This window comes from Podarcis erhardii (assembly GCF_964252035.2).
Source record: "Podarcis erhardii genome assembly, chromosome: 4".
Lineage (NCBI taxonomy): Eukaryota > Metazoa > Chordata > Lepidosauria > Squamata > Lacertidae > Podarcis > Podarcis erhardii.
Genome location: NC_138508.1, coordinates 28,587,102 through 28,609,194, shown reverse-complemented (window position 1 = coordinate 28,609,194; position 22,093 = coordinate 28,587,102). Strand labels below are relative to the sequence as shown.

Genomic DNA, 22,093 nt, shown 5'->3' with positions numbered 1-22,093 from the left:
GAAACTAAGTGTTAGTAGCACATAAATACTTTCTGAATAAAAAATTAAACATTTACGGCTCAGTGGACTGGATGTAGCTTCCAGTTCAAGTAGGAAACCACTAGAGTGTAAATTAGCCATGTCTAACTTAAGTCTCACTGATTTTCCATGCATCTACCCAAATTATGACTTGAACCCAAAGCCAACAGTTTTCAGTGGAAGAATTAAGCATGTGCCTTTAAGTCTCTCACGGTAAAAAAGAAGTGAAACATACATGCTAAACTCTAGTTTGCGCCATACGGGCTATCAATGTTTTTGTCGTCCATTTGAGCAGAGATACGTATCCGTGAGATGAGTCAACAGCAACACTGTTAGCTTTAAAGAGGAGGATTGTGGTCAGGAAAATTCTTTGCAAGTTTAGCTGAAGGGTGGGGAATAGTCCAACAGAAGAAATTACCCCAGGACTTTTAAGCAGGCCTTGGTTCCAGTGACTTGGCAAATGACGGGCTCAGTTTCTTGCTACTCAGCTGCTCCTTTGTAATTAGCACTGAAAATGTCTGTACCAAGAACAGACAAATCAGGCTTCCGACAGTTTCCCGGGAAACTGTCAATTTCATAATAGTTGATTGTGCGGTAAGTGTTGGGTCCCCCATGGCTAACCCGTCTGTTTAAAAGCTTGGATCGCTCATGCTTCAACCTAGGGGGTGGGGAAAGGAAGTTGCAGGTGGGAAGAGAAAACGCTTTGGAAATGCCGTCAATTTACTTGCCATCCTGGGCTTCCTGCTTACCTCCTGCTTGAAGTGTTTGCATAAAGACGCTTGCTAATTTCATCTTGGATTTCCTCGCTGGTAACTGGAGCCGGGGAGAGCCGGGGATTAGAGACTGCTTCCTGCCGAAAGCAGAAGAACAGCCACTGCATTATTCATACACCTTAACTGCTGTTAGAATAGCAATAGAAGCCGGTGATGCTGCTGCTCTTGAATCTTCCGCTATGGAAGTTTTGGGAGCTGCTATGTTGGAGAATCCATACTGAAACAGATGGCATAAGGCTGGTACCCAATCAGATGGCAGCCATTTCCATTCTGTACTTTGCACACTGTTAGATCATTCTCCTTTTGCTCAAGATTTCATTGCCAAAATCTGCCTTTTAAGTTGCTCTTTCAGCATGGTACACAGCTAACAGGTTTTTCCTCCCTCCTGGATTTACATATTAATTTTAATAGGCCAGAGAGGTGCATTTAGCATCTACTGAATGGCAAGGTGTGCTTGTGGCTGCTTTAGGAGTTCTTTGTGCTAATCTTACTGTACCTTATATGCTCCCAGAATTCTTTGCTCGCTCTCACTCTCTCTGCCACCAGAAAGGGAAATCTGCAAAATCCTCTGGGCCCAGAGAACTATCCCAAGGAGCATAGGATTGCTCCCTTTAAAGGAAAAAAGCAGGACCTTAACAGAAACAATTGCTGGAGATGCAGGAAAATAAAATGATTCATCTTGCTCATTTTGCATTGACAAGCGGTGCTTTCATAACACAGACAAAGGCATACCTAAGAAACTGGTGGGGGCAGGATGTAGTTCATGGCCTCCCCCTATTAACTGCACCACTGCAGTTGACTTACGAACCTGAGGTGTGGCAGGATCCTGACTTCTCCTCTCTTGCTCTGTGAGATGCAAATCGGAGGGCTTGCCTTCTAGCACAGGGTGAATGGGCATACTTTGAGGATCGATCAGGATTTCATAAGGAACCATGGGATGTTTCCAGGAGGATGGGGTACAAATTTCCCAAGGTTCTGCTTGGCCAAAGGTTCCTATGGGGAGAGAAAGGAAAGGAACCCCTAAACAAGTGTAACTGAAGAAACAGCATGTGATGGAAGTAGCTCCTTCAGTAACTTGAGGCTGCAGAGAGCATTTCTAAAAAGAAATATTACTTATGAACCCAGGGCCATTGTATTTCTTAAACAGGATGTTGGTCAAATAGCAGTAGCTTCCATTTCTATTTTATTGCAAGCTCCTTGGTCTTCTCCGGTGATGCACACACAGAGATGCAGCTGCATCCCTTCCAAACTCTAATTCATGAAGCTGTCACCTGTGCATGTCCTGTCATGGGAACTTTTTAATGTCTGATGCTGTATTATTTTTAATATTCGGTTGGAAGCTGCCCAGAGTGGCTGTGGAAACCCAGCCAGATGGGCAGGATATAGATAATAAATTATTTATTTATTTATTTATTTATTTATTTATTTATTTATATTATTATTATTATTACTGTCTCAAATGTACACACCTTGGCTTAATTGCAACGGACATATGGCTTAAGTTTTCAAATCAGACAGAAGCTGGTTTGAGGAGAAAACATATCAAACAGCAGTATTTCTCAATAAACTACAGGGCAGATGCGGCTAGATTTGCATGTGCACAGCTTTAAACACCAGCAGTGGGTGCTCACAGGAGTCCTAGTAAATGTTAATGTGTCAACCGTCTATGTTAGGTTGCATTCCTACACAAAGCTGTCAGTTCCTCTTAAATGAGTAATATGGTCCTTGTGTTTTGTGCATGTGCCATTTACCAATGTATTCTCCATCCAGGCTCCACAACCGAACAGTACGATCAGTTGAACAGGATAGCAGGATGTTCTCTTCATCTATAACTTCTAACCTATTTGTCAAGCCAGAAATGACAACCAGTTAGAAACCCATGTGCACAACTTATTTTTGTTAAAGGTTAAGCCAATACTTACGATGGAACCAGATTCAAATGAGCTCTCCAGTGGTTCACATCTGTGGCAACAGAAAGGAACAGAACTCAGCTACATTAGTAAAGAAAAAGAGTTTTATGTGCGTTATAACACCATGTCACCAGATGGAGCTGTGGAGTCCTGTCCTTCGGCAACGTGTTTTCCCTTTATGAAGTTCACAACATGTTTTTCTGAAACACTTTTTTGATGTCTCTAGATCCAGCCTCAGTTCATGGATAAAACAGACATTACAGTATGTACTAACATACAAAAACAGTGAGGTGTGTTTGAAGTCACATGAAGGGCAATCCTATACATGTCTACTCAGAAGTAAACACCATTGATTTCAATTGGATTAACTCCCAGGTAAATGATATTGCAGGGACACAGGTGGCGCTGTGGGTTAAACCACAGAGCCTAGGACTTGCCGATCAGAAGGTCGGCGGTTCGAATCCCCGCGACGGAGTGAGCTCCTGTTGTTCGGTCCCTGCTCCTGCCAACCTAGCAGTACGAAAGCACGTCAAAGTGCAAGTAGATAAATAGGTACCGCTCCGGCAGGAAGGTAAACGGCGTTTCCATGCGCTGCTCTGGTTCGCCAGAAGCGGCTTAGTCATGCTGGCCACATGACCCGAAAGCTGTACGCCAGCTCCCTCGGCCAATAAAACGAGATGAGCGCCACAACCCCAGAGTCGGTCATGACTGGACCTAATGGTCAGGGGTTCCTTTACCTTAAATGATGTTGCAACTCACTGAGTCCAACTGGACTTGCTTTTAAGTACACATGTGCATTTGTGCTGTCAATCTATAACCCAAAAGCAAAGATGCTAAACATCTCTACTGGAAGTAAAATGTACATGTAGACGTACACTTTGGTGCTTCTTGTTCTGGATCCTGAAGAGCATAATCTTTGATGTCATGGACATACACGTATCCATCCTCATCGGCAGCATACAAATATGAATCATCAGCAGTCGCGGCAATGCTGGTAATCAAGGATTTCCCTCTTGACTGGATCACACATTGATGCAAAACACCTTGTTAGTTAACACAGTTACATAACTTCTCTATTCTAATGGGAGGAAAACTTCAATCTCCATGTCAGAACAATCTAGGTGTCCTGAAGTTGTCATCATCATCTAGCACAGCTTTCCCCAACCTTGCACCCTCCAGATGTTTTGGACTACAACTCCCATCAGCCACAGTCACCACAATTGTGCCACCCAAGGGCAGCCCCACATAAAGTGCATTGCAGCAAGCCAGCCTTGAGTTACACCTAGCCCATGGGCTGCCAAATCGCTGCCCCTGATTTACACCACCTGGGAAGCAGGTGTTAATTGCAGTTTGTACATGGGGTCATATGTGATTAACTAACATGGTTGTGGCTTTGGGCTACATATATCACACAAACATTTCAGCTCACAATACATTCAAACAGAGAATGTTAAGCCTTTGCTGCAATTAAACACAGAACCCCCACCCCAGCAAACATTTCGGCAACTTTCCATCCGCGAAACTTACAGGTGCAAAAGTTGCTATAAGTGGATCTCCAGTGCGCAGGCTCCAGAAATACAGATGGCCTGAAAAATTTGTAACAACAGGGGACAAACCAGTACCAAGCCAGTATCAAAGCAGAAGCATACTTTTGTGGCAACAAAGCATTCATGAGAGCAGAAATGTCTGAAGGCCAGTTCACATAACTGAACGTGTGGCTTGAAGTGGCTCTTAACATTTGAGTAATCATCATGTAACCAGCGGGATTTGTAATGATGATTACAAGCGGTCCTACATAACAGCTCTCCAAATGAGAGACCACTGGATTATGGGACACAGGGAGAATCTCTGGTGACTTTCTTGAGACCAACAATTTACACCAACTGGAAATAACGATGAAAGAAATCCAGTCTGTCAGTCTTGGTTGCATTAGGACTAAACCAGGAGAATGTAGTAAATGAAATCGATGCCTGAAATTCAGCACTCCATGATAGTACAACAGTAATGACAAAATCCAGTTGGTAGATCACACTCCTATACAATGTTTAAAAGGCGCAGGATGCCAAGGCCCAGACCTTATGCCCTCCATGGCCCCTGCTCCACTGTCCCTAAGCCTCAGGCCTCTTATCTCTTGCAGGTACCCCTCCTTCAGGACCCTAGCAGCATGCGCAACTTTGTTACCTTAGAAATCAGCATGGCAATTACTTCCTGCTCTGCAAAGGCATGTGCAAGGGCTTCTGCAGTGTTGTTCAGACAAACCTTTGGCCCTGCGGATGTCGCTGAACCAAAGCTCCCATCGTCCCTGGCCATGGGCCATGCTCGCTGGGGCTGACAGGAATTGCAGTTGAGCCACATCTGGAGGGCCAAAGGACCCCCACCCCTGTTCTATATTGTCAGGGGCTCAGGAGCAGAGGCACAGGGAAGATGGGAAATGGAGAGCAAGGGCGAGGAATCAGAGGGCAGTGTAGGAGGAGACAGTGGTCCGAGGGATTCCATAAGCCTCTCCAGCGAATCGGAAGATTCACAGAAGGGAGCGCCAGTGGCCAGGGGTAGGGGGGTCCCAAGGGGAACGCCCCAGGAGCAAGGGGGGAGCAGGGACTCCCAGAGTAGTAGTTGGAGATCAGGACCAGCTTCCCCACCAGAGCAGAGTGGGGGGGAAGGGTCCCAGGCATCGGGACCAGTACTTCCCCCACCAGGGAGAGAAGACGAGGCAGAGCTGACCACGCCTTCCTCGGAGAGTCGTACAACGGAGGGGAGGTCAGATCCGGCCAGTGTCACGGAAGAGGGAAGCAGTGATAGAAGCAGTGTAACGGTTAGGAGAAAGGTCACTGGGTTGGCGCGAGAAGCAAGTTCAAATGTACAGGAGCGCGGGACAGCAGAGAGTGAGGATTGGGAACCGGGTCCTAAAGCACGCCGGAGGCAAGGGGAGGAGCTAAGCGACTCAGCGTCGGAAGAGTCCAGGAAGGGCAATGCCCCAGAGGGCAGGAGGACCCAGAGGAGGAGAGAGCAGCGCAGAAGGTGGAGCAGGGCTAGGATCTTAAACTGGTGCGGAAGGGGAAGTGATTCAGATAGGACTTCGCCGATCTAGAGTCTAGACGTAGGGTTGCACGCTCTGGCTTTAAAATGGAAACTATACTTCAATAAAGACTTTTGTACATAATATCAGCCTGGCGTTGGTCCTCTGTGAGCTGGGACCTAGAGGCAGCCCTGACATATATGCTTGCACTTGTACAGGAGGCTGCACAAGCCCTTTCCCCATAGGGGAGTTGCTCCAACCCCTTGATGATTTTGACTGACTAGGTTAGTTTGGTTGCCTAGAATTTTGGTAGGCTACAACACCAGCCACATTTCACCCATCTTACCTTGTGGCCCATTGGAAACAAGCGAGGCTGCAGCCGATTCAAATTTCACCGCCCGGGTCTTTAGAAAGATTATGCGGCTAACACTTGTATCGACAGCTGGGGAGGGCAAAAAGAGAAGACTTGCTCCTTTAAAGGAAACAGCATTAAATATTCAAATACTTTCATTAAGCTACAGTCAAAAGGCACAATTTGCATGCAAGCACTCCTGCCATTAACTTTCCTGATGTTTACATTTACATTTCCACTCCCGTGGATTTCAGATGCTTCATTCCAAACCCCCTCTTACTATTGAGTAGATAAAAGGTGTTTTGCTAGGTTGAACTCTGAAATGTATACAGTGGTACCTCGGGTTAAGTACTTAATTCGTTCTAGAGGTCTGTTCTTAACCTGAAACTGTTCTTAACCTGAAGCACCACTTTAGCTAATGGGGCCTCCTGCTACCGCTGCGCCGCTAGAGAACAATTTCTGTTCTCATCCTGAAGCAAAGTTCTTAACCCGAGGTACTATTTCTGGGTTAGCGGAGTCTGTAACCTGAAGCGTATGTAACCTGAAGCTTATGTAACCTGAGGTACCACTGTATAAGACTTGCTAGATTTTTGTGTCCGTATGGTATAAATTTATTAAGTGCCGAATCAAAGAATAAAAATTCTTTGTCTCACCTTCAGTTAACTGGGATGGGGGATTGGGCCTCCTCTGTTGCCATGCCAAGACTTTGGAATTCCCTTCCAAGGGAGGCCTGCCTCACTCCCTCACAGTTAGCTTTCTAATGCAATGTACAGTGGTACCTCAGGTTAAGAACTTAATTCATTCTGGAAGCACTACTTTAGCTAATGGGGCCTCCTGCTGCCGCCGCGCCACCAGAGCACGATTTCTGTTCTCATCCTGAAGCAAAGTTCTTAACCCGAGGTAATATTTGTGGGTTAGCGGAGTCTGTAACCAGAAGTGTATGTAACCTGAAGCGTATGTAACCCAAGGTATCACTGTAAATACCTGGCTGTTTTGTCAGGCTTTCAGTCTGCCAACTGACTAAAAACTAAATGTAATCTAAAAAAATAATAATCTAAGTGTTGCATCTGACAATATGCAAGTTGCATTTCATTCACACAACTGGAGTTGCCCTTTCTCTCCTTGCATGCCCCCAAAATCGGCTCCAGGGGGCGTCACCGAAATGTAGCAGTGTTTATTTCCTTATGGCTTTCAACCTGACCCTATGAATGCATGCAGAGTTGCCACAGACCAAACAGTTGTTTGTACTATAGCAACTCAAATAACATATGCATGACAAATGGGACAGGGATGGTTGTTTAAAAGTCCTTATTTCAAGATAATAAGAGCTGTATACCAAGACATCTGCTCACAATCACAATACTATTTGCAAGGGAGGGGGGGCTGTGTGGGACTAGTACTATATTAGAGACTTCAGACCTTAACTGAAGATGCAGGGTCACTTCCTGCCCACCCATCCGCAAATTGGGAGCTGACGAATTACAAGTGTAAAGTTGTAAAAAACAGCAACTGTCATTATATTGAGCTGGCTACGTCACATCCTTGTGGGGTAGAAACTGGTGTCTCTCTCAACCATAACAGGCCTGTTAGCCAATACAGTAAAACAACTTGGGATGGGCTTCACCTTTCAACTTCCATGTTTTTCATGTCTATTCAGTTCCACAGGCAATGATTCATACAGAATGATTCATCCAGACATAGTAGTCCTGGATAAAGGGCGAATCTGTTTTCTGCAGTATCTTTTTTAGACAAGTGAAACTTACGTTTGGTACTAACAGAGGCAGCGGCAACCGAAGTGTGGAATTTATGACATATGTGACCAGAGATCATATTCCAAACAATAATTTCACCATCATAACTTGAGGTTGCAAGGAGAGTAGGTGGGCACTGAGCAATGCACAAAATATCTTCTTTGTGTCCCCGGTTCTGGGAGAGAGGGAGTGAAAAAAACAGTGCTGGTTGTCCTTTGTGCTTGTCGCTTCGGAGCTGTATTTCATGTATCAATCAATGGGCAGTTCAAGCCCTGCAAACTGGCACCACATAAGACTGAACTGTGGTTAACCACAAAGCCTCAAATGTCAATATTGCTGCTATATATCCATTCCCCCCCCCCATTGAGAACAAGTCTTCATAAAAGATAAGGTAGAAACTTTTAGCAGACCAACTTTTACCCCTTAGAATGTACAGGACTTCTGGGTTATATTGAGCTCATAATATACCCTAGGAATTTGCTGAAGCTCAGCAGCTCATGCACATTCACAGAAAATAGTAAACTACAGAATATCCCCCTTATTGGGCCCTCCTTCACAGAAAAACCAACAGTAGTCATTTGATCTCTACTAGGGATGTGAGAGAAATCATTTTGCACTTCCCGAACAGATGTGCAAACTAAAATACAGGCATACTTCCTAGTTTGCAAGTCTCCTGATTTTGCAATGCAAATGGGAAAGTGCTCATAAAAAATGATGATATTAGTGAAAATAAAGTTTAAAAAGCTTTATGTTACAGGCAATTGTTTGCAAAAATGTGTGTATATTATAGAGAAAATTCCATACAGAAATGCATATATTAAATGAAATGCATTCAAAAGACATTTGAATTTTCATGCATACTTTTTTTCTTTAATGCAAACTGATAGGAAATGGGGAGAACTGAACTTAAAGGCTGGAAAAAAGAGAACCAGGCACAAAAACTGAAATTGTCTGGTTCATCCAATGCTAGTCTTAGAGTGGATCTGCACACAGGGGGAAAAACACTATAAAAAGTCATAAATCATAGAAAAAAGGGAAAAACCACTATATAAAATTGCATAGAAAATTTTTGTACTCTACAGCTCCATCTGGTGTTGCATGTTTATAATGCATTCAAAACACTGTTTTTGACTAATGTAGCTGAGTCCTTACAGTTTTATAATCTGGCATATCTCCATGCATACTATTCAAAGGCATCATTCATAAATAAATAAATAAATAAATAAATAAATAAATAAATAAATACTTACTTACTTACTTACTTACTTACTTACTTACTTATACCCTGCCCATCTGGCCGGGCCTCCCCAGCCATTCTGGACTTACTAAGGCAGAGGTTAAGTTCCAGTGAGCTGAACAGAACTCTACCTGCTTTAGACTGCACTGCATACCACCTATATGAAATTCTACATATCAAACACCATATATGTGCTCAGCATCAATAAAGAGTTTTCGAAGTATACAAAAAAATCATTTAGATTTGAAGAAGGCCAAGAAGGAATCTTACTATATCATCCTGCCAGTGGGCTTGAGGTTTCTGAAAGTGATGAAAGTTTTCTGTGGAATCCTGCAACATACATACATCCAAACAAAAAGATACATATGTGTGAACATAAGGATATATGTGTGTTTTATAAGTTTGTGACAAAAAGTCTGTTTCTGCTTGTTCCTCCCCTTTTTGACTCTGACACCAATGTTGTTAGCCAGATGTGCAAAAAGAGAGTTTGGCCTTAATTCTACCATCCCATTGGCCAGGCTCAGTATCTTCCCCACCTATTTTCTACCCCAGGGCTTTGGCACAATGTGAAATTTCAATAATGAATCGTGATACCGTATCAAAATGCTTTTCATATGCAATTTTGCTACTTACATAAAACAAGTTTATCCTTCGATCCCATCCAACACCTACGATGTACCTGGAAGAAGAGTGAGCAAACAAATGTTACACGTATATTTAGGGCTGCCATATGTCCAGGCGGATTTTTGCTGAATCGGCAAAATGTTCGGGAAAACCTGGATTTCTTTTTTTTTAAAAAAAAACCTTTTTAAAAAGCACCCCCTCCCCCCAAGCTCAACTTTGTCGTGACTTTCACTTTTGGGAATATGACAACCCTACATATATAATTAGATCATATTCTAGAAATAGCACAACCCAATTTGGTTAGGTTCTGTTTCAAGGCACAGGAACAGAGGAAACTCCCTTAAACAAAGTCAGATCATTTGTCCATGCAGCTTAGTATTGTCTGCACTGACTGGCAGCAGCTTCCCAGGTTTTTTCGGGCTGGGCTCTCTCCCAGAGAGCCTTACCCGGAGATGTTTGGGGTTGAACCTGGGACTTTCTGCATGCATTATACGACACCCCCCTCCCCCAAATTATATTTCCCATGAAAAGGTCTGGTTCATAAATATTTTAACATGAGGATGTGGACAGAATCCTTGAAAAAGTGAGAGCTACCAAATGTGTTGAAATATACTGGGAGTCGAGAGTGGATTACATGCTCTTTATTCAGCTCATAGTGGTGAGGAGGAATGGAAGTTCCCCCAGAATGTCTGCTTTATATACATTATTTACACAATGGGCCCCACGTGATTGGCTAATTCCGGGATTCTCCTGTAGGCCAATCAGGTTGAGGATTCATTTCCACCTGGAGCTGGATTGGGTGGCTCCTGTGGACCAATCAGACTGCTGCATTCTGAATCCTATTGTTCTAAGGCCAATCAGACTGCTGCATTCTGAATCCTATTGTTCTAGGGCCAATCAGACTGCTGCATTTGGATCCTATTCAACTCAGTACATAACACGTGTACTAAATCCTTGCCCTTCCTGGCTCTTAAAAAAGGGGCAGCGGGGGACTGGCTAAGTGAGTGAAGGGTCAGTGGCTCCTTAGAGTAAGGCATGCCTAAAGGAGGCAGTTGCAAGGCCTCTATTGAAAAATCCAGACCTGAATCCTGAATTATGGGATAATTATCGGCCAGTTTCTAATATCTCAGCTCCAGGTGTGTTTTTTTGGAGGAGATAGATGGATCTAGATCCATTTCAGGCCTGATTATGGGACAGAGATAGCTTTGGTCACCTTGGTGAATGATTTGTGCTGAGAATTGGATAGGGGGAGCGTGATGGTTCTGCTGGACCTTTTGATATCAGTGACCATGGTATCCTTCTGGGATGGGATAGGAATTGGAAGTACTTTTTTTTTTTACAGTTGCATAGCATATACCCACTAGCAAGGTAAAGGTGAAGGTGAAGGTGAAGGTAAAGGAACCCCTGACCGTTAGGTCCAGTCGTGGACGATTCTGGGGTTGCGGCGTTCATCTCACTTTATTGGCCGAGGGAGCCGGCGTACAGCTTTTGGGTCATGTGGCCAGCATGACTAAGCTGCACATTCAACCCTTAGCATTCCTTGCCTAAAAACTGAAAAGCATTTGAGGTAGCAGGAACGTGGGAAAGGCCAACCCTGAAAGGCAGAGGAGCCACCATCAATGGTCTCACTCAATATAAGGCGAAGAAGTCCTTTGTTATGTACTAAGCTTGGATCCTAAAACAATAGGCAAGTAGGATCCTAGAATGCAACAACTGATTGGCTTGCAGGAAAAGACCAATCAGGCTCCAGGAGGACGTTAATCAGCCTATTAGGCTGGTAAGATCGTAGAATGCAACAACGGATTGGCTTGCAGGAGAAGACCAATCAGGCTCCAGAAGGGAAGCAGAATCAGCCAATCAGACGGGACTCATTGTGTAAATAATGTATATAAAAGCCTGAGGTTTGGCGGGCAATTCAATCACTGTCTTTCTTACAAGCTGCAATAAAGAGCATGAAATCACTACAGGACTCCGAGTATATTTCATCCTTACAGCAAGGTTATTTTGTGGAACGCTCATAGGGGAGGAGCAATTTAGGTGACAAAGATACGATACATGTCAGAATCTCAGAATGCCATATGGAGAAGAGAAATGCACCTGAATATAAATAAATTAACCACCTCTTCCCTAAGATGTCACCCTTCAATGGCAAGATCTGGTTATGGTCTGCATTGCTTACTTGTTTTTGTTGACTTCCACATAGGTGCAGTCACAGACTTCGTCACTTTTGTCTTCTGCAGGTAAGAAAAACACAGCAGCATTGCTACATCCAAGTCGTATGAGTTTTCTACAGACATAACACTTTTCTGGCCGTTTGCGTCAGCATGCTGCTTACCTCTTTTCAACGTGTGCAAGCAATGCCCATTATTGTAATTCCATACATTCAAACAACCATCTCGTCCTCCTGTGATTAGTCTAGAGCGTGAATGAAATAAATGCATCATTTATTCCACCTGCATAGATACTTGTGTGCCAGGGGTGGGGACACACAGCTAAAATTTATATAGAGTGGGGGTTCCTCCCCAAAAAAGGCGTATTTAGAAACTTACCTCCTTCTGCTAGGATCGAAGGTGAGGCAGGTTACTGCAGAACCACCATGAGCATTGCCAAATTCAAATAAGTGCTTTCCGCTATCAAAATCCCACACCTTGACAACCTTAAAAACACACACACACATATATACATACATAGGAAAGCATCTGAATAAACACCATGGTCAGGATTCAATGGCCCACATTTGAAAGAGAAGTAAAAATTAGTCTAGTTCTATGCATAGAAAATGGGACACGGGTGGCGCTGTGGGTTAAACCACAGAGCCTACGGCTTGCTGATCAGAAGGTCGGCGGTTCAAATCCCCAAGACGGGGTGAGCTCCCATTGCTCAGTCCCTGCTCCTGCCAACCTAGCAGTTCAAAAGCACGTCAAAGTGCAAGTAGATAAATAGGTACCACTCCGGCAGGAAGGTAAACGGTGTTTCCGTGTGCTGCTCTGGTTCGCCAGAAGTGGCTTAGTCATGCTGGCCACATGACCCGGAAGCTGTACGCCTGCTCCCTCGGCCAATAAAGTGAGATGAGCGCCGCAACCCCAGAGTCATCCGCGACTGGGGTCCCTTTACCTTTTTATGCATAGAGAGCAAATGCAAAAAACTCAACCACATGTGTCAAAATGGAACAGCTACGCATTGGCACATTGGGAAATACATGGAGTTGGTTCTATTTTACAGTATCATTTCACTTACAGAACCTTCACAGCAGCTCACAACATGCCTGAACACTTCGTTGAACTTGCAGCACAAAACTGGCTTCTTATGGGAAGTAACCAAGTGAGGATCTGGAGGCAATCTTCCTTATGGAGAATAAAAAACAAAAGAAGTGAGGATCAAACCATCAATACAGCAGTAAGTACACCTGTATGGGGCTTGTCTGGATGGCAGCCTCTCCAGAAATGATTTAGAATTGCAGTATGTGGGAAATGTGGGGAGGTTTTTTTCTTAATTAAGTCTTGCTGCTTAATGTTAAGTGAGAACCAGCCTGGAAAAAATCAGGTTCTGACACCTGTTCCTTATACAGCAAGGGAGGTGTGTATGCACAGCTGATGTGAATATACTGGAGTTGAAGTTCAGGGGTGTGTCTGCTGAGCTAAATATCCTCATCTGGGGCTGGCAGGGGTGCTGTTGACTACTTAAAAGGCTTGAGGCACTAGCCCATTATAAAAATTTGCATTAAGATTAGGGGCGGAAGGATCTGTCAATGTCAGTTCTCTCCATTTTTCCAGTCCTAAGCTCAGTGCTCCATATTTTGCAGTCCAACAACACCCTGGGATCTCGTCAAGATTATTTTCAAAAAGAAAATTTTAAAAGGTTTGAATTAAACATGGAATTTAACATTTTGTGGTTTTGTAATGTTTTCATCTCTGTAAATTAACCCTTGTTGGCAGCAGTTTCTAGTATTCCATTCCCCATAAATACAGGGGCGTAGGAAGAGGGAAGCAGGGGGTGCGGTCTACCCCAGGGCGTCATCCCTGAGGGGGTGACAAAATGGCACGCCACGGGGGATGGCACTTGCTGCGGGGCCTGGTTTGCAGCGCGCCCGAGGCACACGGCTCTCCTGGGAGTGACAGAGTGGCTCAGGGCCCCACGCTGCCCGAAATAGCAGCGTAGGGCTTGTGTCTGCCAGGCAGATGCTGTGGGCAGCTCACCGTGCCACCCCCCGGACGGATCGTCGTGGCGCCCCTGTGGGCGGATTGTCCTGCCCCCGCTGCTCCAGGTGCCAGAGCAGCTAGCTACACCCCTGCATAAATACAGATCTTAGATGTTTAAGGGCCAAACTATAGTGGTACCTCAGGTTAAGAACTTAATTCGTTCCGGAGGTCCGTTCTTAACCTGAAACTGTTCTTAACCTGAGATACCACTTTAGCTAATGGGGCCTCCCGCCGCTGCTGAGCGATTTCTGTTCTCCTCCTGAAGCAAAGTTCTTAACCCGAGGTACTATTTCTGGGTTAGCGGAGTCTGTAACCTGAAGCGTCTTTTACCTGAGGTACCACTGTACTATGTGTTGTTCATCATCTGATTAAACAAACGTGAGTAATCATGCTGCTTTTCTTTTAGAGAAAAAGCAAACAGAGTTTTCCCAATTCAGAGAATGACCCCAATTTGGATGGGCCTCAAACTAGTTTCCTGGTGTCAAATTATTTTTTTACCTGGCTACTCCCTCCCACCCCAAATTCATGGTTTACTGCTAACATCTCCTGCTCTGGAGGGTGGGACTCAAACCAATGGCTTCAAGTTGGAAGAAAGGAGATTCCTACTAAACATTTGGGGAAACTTTGTGACAGTAAGCACTGTTTAGCAGTGGAACAGACTCCCACAAGAAGTGGTGGACTCTCCTTCCTTGGAGGTTTTTAAGCAGAGTTTGGATGGCCATCTGTCCTGGATGCTTTAGCTGAGATTCCTGCATTGCAGGGGGCTGGACTAGATGATCCTCAGGGTCCCTTCCAACTCTAAGATTCTATTATTCTTTTATTCTAAGTCAAGCATGAGCTGATTTTCAGCAGAAAACTGGCAAGGGACCCCAATCCAGATTAGAAACACTTTCCAGATTGGGGACTCAATGGCATTTTTTTCTCCAAAATAAACATATCCATGAACACTCATTTAAACACATAGTTTGGCTCTAAGACCATGAGTTGTGGTCTGTTTGCTTTCTTCTTTTACCGTAGTCTTAAATGGAGAATAGCCAGTGTATCCGTGGCAACGCAGAGCGATCTTACGCCTTGTATGTAGTGGCAGGCACTAATCTCTCCTTTAATTCCACTGTTTTTTGAACAGGCTGTGAATAAGCAAGTCTGGTCCTCAACATCCCAAATCTGCAAAAAAAATAATTGAGACACGCTAAAGAGAAAGTACTGAAGACGTGACAAGTGTAACTCAGCACATGCAAAAAACAGAGACAGACCTTCACTGTGTTGTCCGTTGACATGGAGAATATTTTATCCTCTTCAGATATGTGGACATAGAAGACAGGGGCCATGTGGCCTCTGAGCATACCTGTTGGCCTTCTGCAATTGGACCAGAACATTAAAGACTGAGTAGCTTCAAACATATAATGAAACAAAAGAGATGGATTAACATTGGCCCTACTGTAACTGAAACACATACAAATGAGGGAGAATTGTAGTACCAAGTGAGAAAGACGGATGAGCTAGCGCAGGGTGGCCACATCCACACGGTACGTTTTTAAAAAAATATATATATATTAAAGTTTTCATGGTTTACACAGGTATGCGCAATGTCTATTTTTTCAAGTTACATTTTCCATAGGTCAGTTTCATTTGCTGAGACATTAGGGTTACATTAGGAATAAAAGGGGGTGAAGAGGTGAAGGGGGGGACACACCATACATTTAAAGCATTCTTAAACCACTTCAACAGTCAGGGATTCGCCCCCCCCCCCAACAAAAAAATAAAGAATAATGGGAACTGTAGTTTGTGAAGAGTGCTGAGAGTGGGCAGAACACTCACCAACTACAGTTCTCAGGATTCTTTTGCAGGAAGGCCTGACTGTTGAGGTGGTATAAGAGAGCTTTACATGTATCGTGTGGGCATGACCTGTGATTCTTTTGTTCTTGACTCTACCTGCCTCAGATTTTCATGCAATGTTAAGACATCAGTTGGATTCAATCACCGTAACGGTCAATAACCCTCTGGCAGACAGGCCTGGATGTCAATACAAAGGCATTAAACATTTAAAGCAGTATCATACCGCTTTAAAAAGTCCTGGCTCCTCCTAACTCACCCTGTATAGTTTGTTAAGGAGTGCTGAGTGTTGCTAGGAGACCCCCTCACAGAGTTACAGTTCTTAGCAATCCATCCCTTGTCCCAGGAAACTCTAGGATTCATTAAGAGTTTATTGATCTAGCTGTGGTTTATCTATGCAATATTTCAGAAGACAAATCACAGCAATCTATTTGTTCTAAATGATAATAGTTTATAACTAATGGCACAAAGAGTTTAACAAAACCTTATAAGAACAGCTGCATCAATGCAATAAAATCTTACCCAGGCATATAGGGATTCCACATCCGAATGATTCGATCCATCCCACCAGTTACAAGAAGGTTATTCTTTTTACTAAGTGCAAATGTTTTCACTCCTTTGTGGACTCGAAAAACAATCTGATCCCCCTCAGCTCTATGGGAGGGAGATCCTAGGACCAACTGTGCTTTCCTTGCCTTTGAATCTTTCCTGTGTTCTTTTATTTCCTTCATCTTTTGCTCAACATTGGTTGCTCCCACAACACAACCTGTAGAAAGGCAAATGTTTCTGAATCAACCGTCAGGCCTCAAGTAGACTTTGACACGACTGATAATACACAATAAACAGTCTTACATTTTGGGATTGGAAAATGCAGACCATTTTAACATTTAAGAAAACAGGAGGGAGATTCTTGCAGTGCTTGAAGCTGCACGGTTTCCCACATTCTAGGTAAAAGCAAAGAACATGTAAATATGGTCTTCAGTGGTCACCACTGAACTCTACAGACAGGTCTGACAGATAAGACCATTTAGGCATCAAGAAACTGCTCTCAGGGCAAGATGGTTTCACACACTGCTCAGATCGGCAGATAGTTATAGGAAATGGGGTGTGTGGGGTCTGGTTGAAAGGCACTGCTGATAAGAGAAATTGCCTTCATAATGGAGATGACAGTAAAAGACACAAAAGGCCTCAACATCCAATCATGTAATCCGCACATCTGCCTACCTCCATTTTCTCACTTCCCAACACATCACAGCTCTATGCCAAAACCAAATGTTGAAGGGAATATTTCTGCTGTGTGGAATCTACCACAAGTAAATGTAAAGGTAAAGGGACCCCTGACCATTAGGTCCAGTCATGGCTGACTCTGGGGTTGTGGTGCTCATCTCGTTTTATTGGCCAAGGGAGCCGGCGTACAGCTTTTGGGTCATGTGGCCAGCATGACTAAGCCGCTTCTGGCAAACCAGAGCAGTGCACGGAAACACCGTTTACCTTCCCGCCAGAGGGGGACCTGTTTATCTACTTGCACTTTGACATGCTTTCGAACTGCTAGGTTGGAAGGAGCAGGGACCGAGCAACGGGAGCTCACCCTGTCTTGGGGATTCAAACCGCCAACCTTCTGATCGGCAAGATCTAGACTCTGTGGTTTAACCCACAGCGCCATCCGCGAATCTACCACAAGTAGAACCTGCCATTAGAAGTACATAAGCAGAGCCCTGTTGGATCTGTCTGCTCTAGCCAGTTAGGTAATTTTGGGCCCTCAAAATGTCTATTACTTCTAAATTGGCAAGATGTCTGGATTTTTGTGATTTTCCCAAAAGAAGCTCAAAACCTTTCCCTGTTGGTATATGCCACACAACTTTTAATTCTTTTGGATGAATTTATTGTTGTTTGCTTTATTTATACACTAGTGTGTTTGATATTATTGTGATTGCAATGCTTGTTGCTTTTTTAACACTACTGTGATTATTGTGAGCCGCTTTGAGCTCAACAATTGAAAGGCAGAGTACAACTATTAAATCAGATCGAAAATCAAACCTCTGGAGGCCAGAGGTTCCTCATCCTGCTCTAAACTTTTCATCCTGACTGATCACATGGATGGTACTTGCAACATGACTACAACACTGTAACATGGGAAGGAAAAGAAATTGTATATAAGCCAAGCAAATGGAAACATGTAAGAACAACTTCCTGGATTCAAAAGCCGAAATATAATTACCTATTACTATGGCTGTAGGCTCATGGCTTGAAGCAGAAATGACTGCTTTAAGAGAATCATAGTATTTCAGCTAAAAAGACAGAAAACAAAAATACATTATCAAAATGCTACAAAATATTGGTTAAATAATGTTGTGTTGTTGAGATTGTTTTATAATTGTATTTGGCCCAAATTTACAATGTTTACCTGAGTAACCCAGTCTCCGTGAACTTTCCAACGGATATAGGTAATATTAGGAGAAAGAGCTGCATTCTCAAGGCTAATATTTGGAAGGTTTTCTGATTTGGGCAGCTTTTTCCACGTTCTGAAACATATTCAGAGAACTTAATAACATTAAAGAAAAATAATTAAGCTTGTCCATGCTATCGGGTTCCTAATTTGGCCATTTATCGTCATAGGAAGCACCTGACCTTTGTTTTGTGATTTGCAAAATGTTGTGAGTTCGTTAGTGGAAGCTCTCAGAGCCCCAGCGCGTTTTGTTGTTTCAGAGTTCACCTCGTAGGTCCCTAACCTTTCTCATCTGTGGGCTCTAAAGCCAATTGCAGCACCTTCATAATTGACTGAAGAGGACACTGCACAACTGGCTAGAGAGAGCCCTGAGTTCTTGCATGACCTTCCAATTAAGTACTGAAACACTGAGTCAAGTTATCTCCCTTTGTTAAGAAGAGTAGATGCTCCTCTTCCCCTTCTGTTCAGCTGGAAAATGTCCTCCCAGATGCCACCCTAACCTTTTGTTAGTTTTGCATTTCTATCTGCAGCAGAGCAGAGACAGGGAAGCAGTGAAATAATGCTCCTCTGCACTAGAGTTGCCACATGGTCATGTGTATTGCAGAAGAGCTTAGGCCCTGTACAGCAAACCACCAACTTATACGGCGGTTACATTCCAGGGACCATGCCTAAAGCCAAAATCACATATACAGTGGTAACTTGGTTTACAACCATAATCCGTTCTGGAGGTCCGTTTGTAAACCAAAACAGGTTGTAACCCAAGACGCGCTTTCGCCAGTGGGGCCTCCAAAATTTTTTTGTTCGTAATCAAAAAATAAAATAAAATGGGTTGTAATCTAAAAAAAGGTTGCAAACTGGGACACGCACTTCCGGGTTTGACGTGTTTGTAATCCAAAACGTATGCAAACCAAGACATATGCAAACCCAGGTAATCAAAACCCATTGGGTTGAATGGGAGGTGGGATTGACAAAGTCATTTTCCCCTGAACCCTGCCTGCTTTCCACCCCCTGTTCATTCATTCATGCATTTATTCATTTTTTGCCAAATGCGTAAAGCTGAATGCGCACAAGTTGAATGTGTACTGCTTACTGTACCCAGAAAAGTTGGTTTCAGGAATCCAAACTTACTAGCTGCATCAGCCGTGTTAAACAGCCACCACTGTAGAAACACAGCAATAGCAGTTCCAAACCTCCCAAGATAACGGGGCCTCTTCTAGGAATTGTTTTCTGTTTCCAGGTGTGTGGCTACCGTTGCTCAGGGAAGTTGGCAACTGGAAGCACACCTTTTGTGGAATGATTAACGAAATGTCTACTTTAGTTCTCAACAGACACTTTCAAATACTTGCCTTAGGACCTCTCCCACAGAGCAGATGAGCAAGATATTGACACAGCCCTGCAATCACAAAGAAGGTGCACACTTGAAACATGCTGAAAACAAACTGCAGGAAAGGTGACAATCGGGTGGCTTTCAGGTTTTTGAAGACAAAAACCCTGAGATTAATAGGATGAGTATCTTTCAGCAGCTGTTCTTATTGATAGGGAATCTGTACCGATTGCCTGCTTTGCATGTAGTTATGGACACAAGCCGTATAGTTAAAGCCATGGTTTTCCTAGTAGTGATGTATGGAAGTGAGAGCTGGACCATAAAGAAGGCTGATCACCGAAGAATTGATGCTTTTCAATTCTGGTGCTGGAGGAGACTCTTGAGAGTCCCATGGACTGCAAGAAGATCAAACCTCTCCATTCTGAAGGAAATCAGCCCTGAGTGCTCACTGGAAGGACAGATCGTGAAGCTGAGGCTCCAATACTTTGGCCACCTCATGAGAAGAGAAGACTCCCTGGAAAAGACCCTGATGTGGGGAAAGATGGAGGGCACAAGGAGAAGGGGACGACAGAGGACGAGATGGTTGGACAGTGTTCTCGAAGCTACCAGCATGAGTTTGACCAAACTGCGGGAGGCAGTGGAAGACAGGAGTGCCTGGCATGCTCTGGCCCATGGGGTCACGAAGAGTCGGACACGACTAAATGACTAAACAACAACATGGACACAGGCATGGTTGCAAGGGAGATTTCCCATTAGAAAATTATGTACAAGAGGGATCTCCCATAGTTCAACCTTGCTTATCTGAAAGTCCTCTACTTTCCCATACATGCTGCATCTAGCCAATACTGTACAACCTCTGGAGTTCTCTTGCTATCTTTTGTACTTTCCCTACATATCTACTCCATAATCCGAGGAATTAAACAGCAGCTGTGGCAAGATGGGTTCCTTACCCACTGAGTTTTAAGGCCTACAGTTTCCCTAGCAAGCGTTTTTCCCAATACACACCTGGTCATCTCCATAAAGAATCATGCATTCATCATGATCTGTGTAGCTGAATTGGAGGGGGAAAACAAAGAGGAAGAAAAATTAAGTATTGCTTAAAATCAGTGTTCTGAGCCAAAATAATATTTTGCACAATAACTTTCAAGACAAACCTGAAGACATATCTAAAGGAGATTATGTTAACACCCAAGGTTTTAGCACAAACTATTGATTTTGCCAATGGGACACAGGTGGCACTGTGGTCTAAATTACTGAGCCTCTTGGGCTTGCTGATCAGAAGGTCGGTGGTTCAAATCCCCACGATGGGATGAGCTCCTGTTGCTCAGTCCCAGTTCCTGCCAACCTAGCAGTTTGAAAGCACACCAGTGCAAGTAGATAAATAGGTACTGCTCTGGCAGGAAGGTAAACGGTGTTTCCGTGTGCTGCTCTGGTTTCGGTGTTCCGTTGTGCCAGAAGCGGCTTAGTCATGCTGGCCACATGACCCGGAAAAACTGCCTGCGGACAAACGCCGGATCCCTCGGCCTGTAAAGCAAGACAAGTGCCGCAACCCCAGAGTCGTCTGCGACTGGACTTAACTATCAGGGGTCCTTTACCTTTTTTTATTATTATTATTGATTTTACCAGCTTGTCTTCATGCAGTGCACAGTTAACCAATTGTTATAAGAATTCTAAGGTCTCAAACATGAAATAAATCTTCAGAAGTTAATAAGTATATAAAACCATGGCACTCTCCCTCCCTGTGGTTTCCTGCAGTCATGCTTAAAGCATCAGCACTCAGGGCATTCATCATGAGAAATCAAAATGGCATTTCATGTCATAGGGAAATTAAAATGACAACTTAACAAAGGCTGGCATTCAGCCCAAGGAGACTCAGAACAGGTCCTGGGGCCTTGGTAGCTACTAGATGTAGTGGTGAAGCTTCATGCTCCAGCACCGGGGGGCGGAGAGCAGGCGGAGGCGAGGTTGGTGCGCGTCCCGGGGGTGGGGCGCCCAGTGTGTGTGGGGGGGGCAACAGCGATGGCATGCTGGAGATCGCACTGCCGGGGGCGGCGCGCCCTCCACGCACTCCTCTTCCTCCGCCAGTGACTAGAGGGTGTTGGGTCCTGATTCTGGGCCTGCTTGGGAGTTCCAAGTAAACCAACCTGAGCTTGAAGAAGAGGATATAAGTGTAATAATAGATATAGCCACACACAGAAGTATGCCATGATTATTAGCAGATAATTGACATAAGACCTGAATTTTGAGTGCCTTACCAGTAATCCACATTCAAAGGTATAGCTTCTAAACCACTAATTTGAAGGTAGGGTTCAAAGTTGGAGCTTTCATAGAGCTGAAGTTCGCGATCCCTGTCACAAAGTTGAAATATTATATATTTAACCATCATGGGTTGTATGAACTGGTTTCCCATAATAAGGAGGCAATTAGCATTTGAAGGAGGGATTTTCATTCCGAAAACAGTGTTGGGGAAAGGGTTCAAAACCTTCTCCCAAGTTGTGACCCTAACTGAGGGACCTTTGCAGCTTCTATTTGATAACATTCAAAGAGACAAGAGATTCCGTTTCTGATCTCCATTATCCCATCAAGTTAGCCCCGAAGCCAATGCCCTGT

At 44.0% G+C, this 22,093-nt stretch overlaps 1 protein-coding gene across 1 annotated transcript in view; it reads right to left on the bottom strand.

The window, feature by feature from the left end:
- Nucleotides 1-37: 37 nt before the first annotated feature.
- The window catches only part of LOC309340919 (cilia- and flagella-associated protein 337-like), a 31,533-nt gene continuing 9,477 nt past the window's right edge, over nucleotides 38-22,093 (bottom strand). The window contains exons 8-30 of the mRNA XM_081860154.1: nucleotides 21,739-21,831; nucleotides 20,489-20,534; nucleotides 19,506-19,552; nucleotides 18,118-18,235; nucleotides 17,932-18,001; nucleotides 16,236-16,479; nucleotides 15,134-15,236; nucleotides 14,893-15,044; nucleotides 12,919-13,021; nucleotides 12,231-12,337; nucleotides 12,017-12,096; nucleotides 11,861-11,915; nucleotides 9,691-9,736; nucleotides 9,328-9,387; nucleotides 7,833-7,995; nucleotides 6,064-6,159; nucleotides 4,229-4,287; nucleotides 3,577-3,718; nucleotides 2,714-2,753; nucleotides 2,543-2,631; nucleotides 1,600-1,784; nucleotides 768-868; nucleotides 38-676 (exon numbers count right to left, since the gene is read on the bottom strand). Of these exons, the coding sequence (XP_081716280.1) occupies nucleotides 499-676; nucleotides 768-868; nucleotides 1,600-1,784; nucleotides 2,543-2,631; nucleotides 2,714-2,753; nucleotides 3,577-3,718; nucleotides 4,229-4,287; nucleotides 6,064-6,159; nucleotides 7,833-7,995; nucleotides 9,328-9,387; nucleotides 9,691-9,736; nucleotides 11,861-11,915; nucleotides 12,017-12,096; nucleotides 12,231-12,337; nucleotides 12,919-13,021; nucleotides 14,893-15,044; nucleotides 15,134-15,236; nucleotides 16,236-16,479; nucleotides 17,932-18,001; nucleotides 18,118-18,235; nucleotides 19,506-19,552; nucleotides 20,489-20,534; nucleotides 21,739-21,831 (2,377 nt within the window). The 3' untranslated portion in view covers nucleotides 38-498. The remainder of the gene's footprint in view (nucleotides 677-767; nucleotides 869-1,599; nucleotides 1,785-2,542; nucleotides 2,632-2,713; nucleotides 2,754-3,576; nucleotides 3,719-4,228; nucleotides 4,288-6,063; nucleotides 6,160-7,832; nucleotides 7,996-9,327; nucleotides 9,388-9,690; nucleotides 9,737-11,860; nucleotides 11,916-12,016; nucleotides 12,097-12,230; nucleotides 12,338-12,918; nucleotides 13,022-14,892; nucleotides 15,045-15,133; nucleotides 15,237-16,235; nucleotides 16,480-17,931; nucleotides 18,002-18,117; nucleotides 18,236-19,505; nucleotides 19,553-20,488; nucleotides 20,535-21,738; nucleotides 21,832-22,093) is intronic.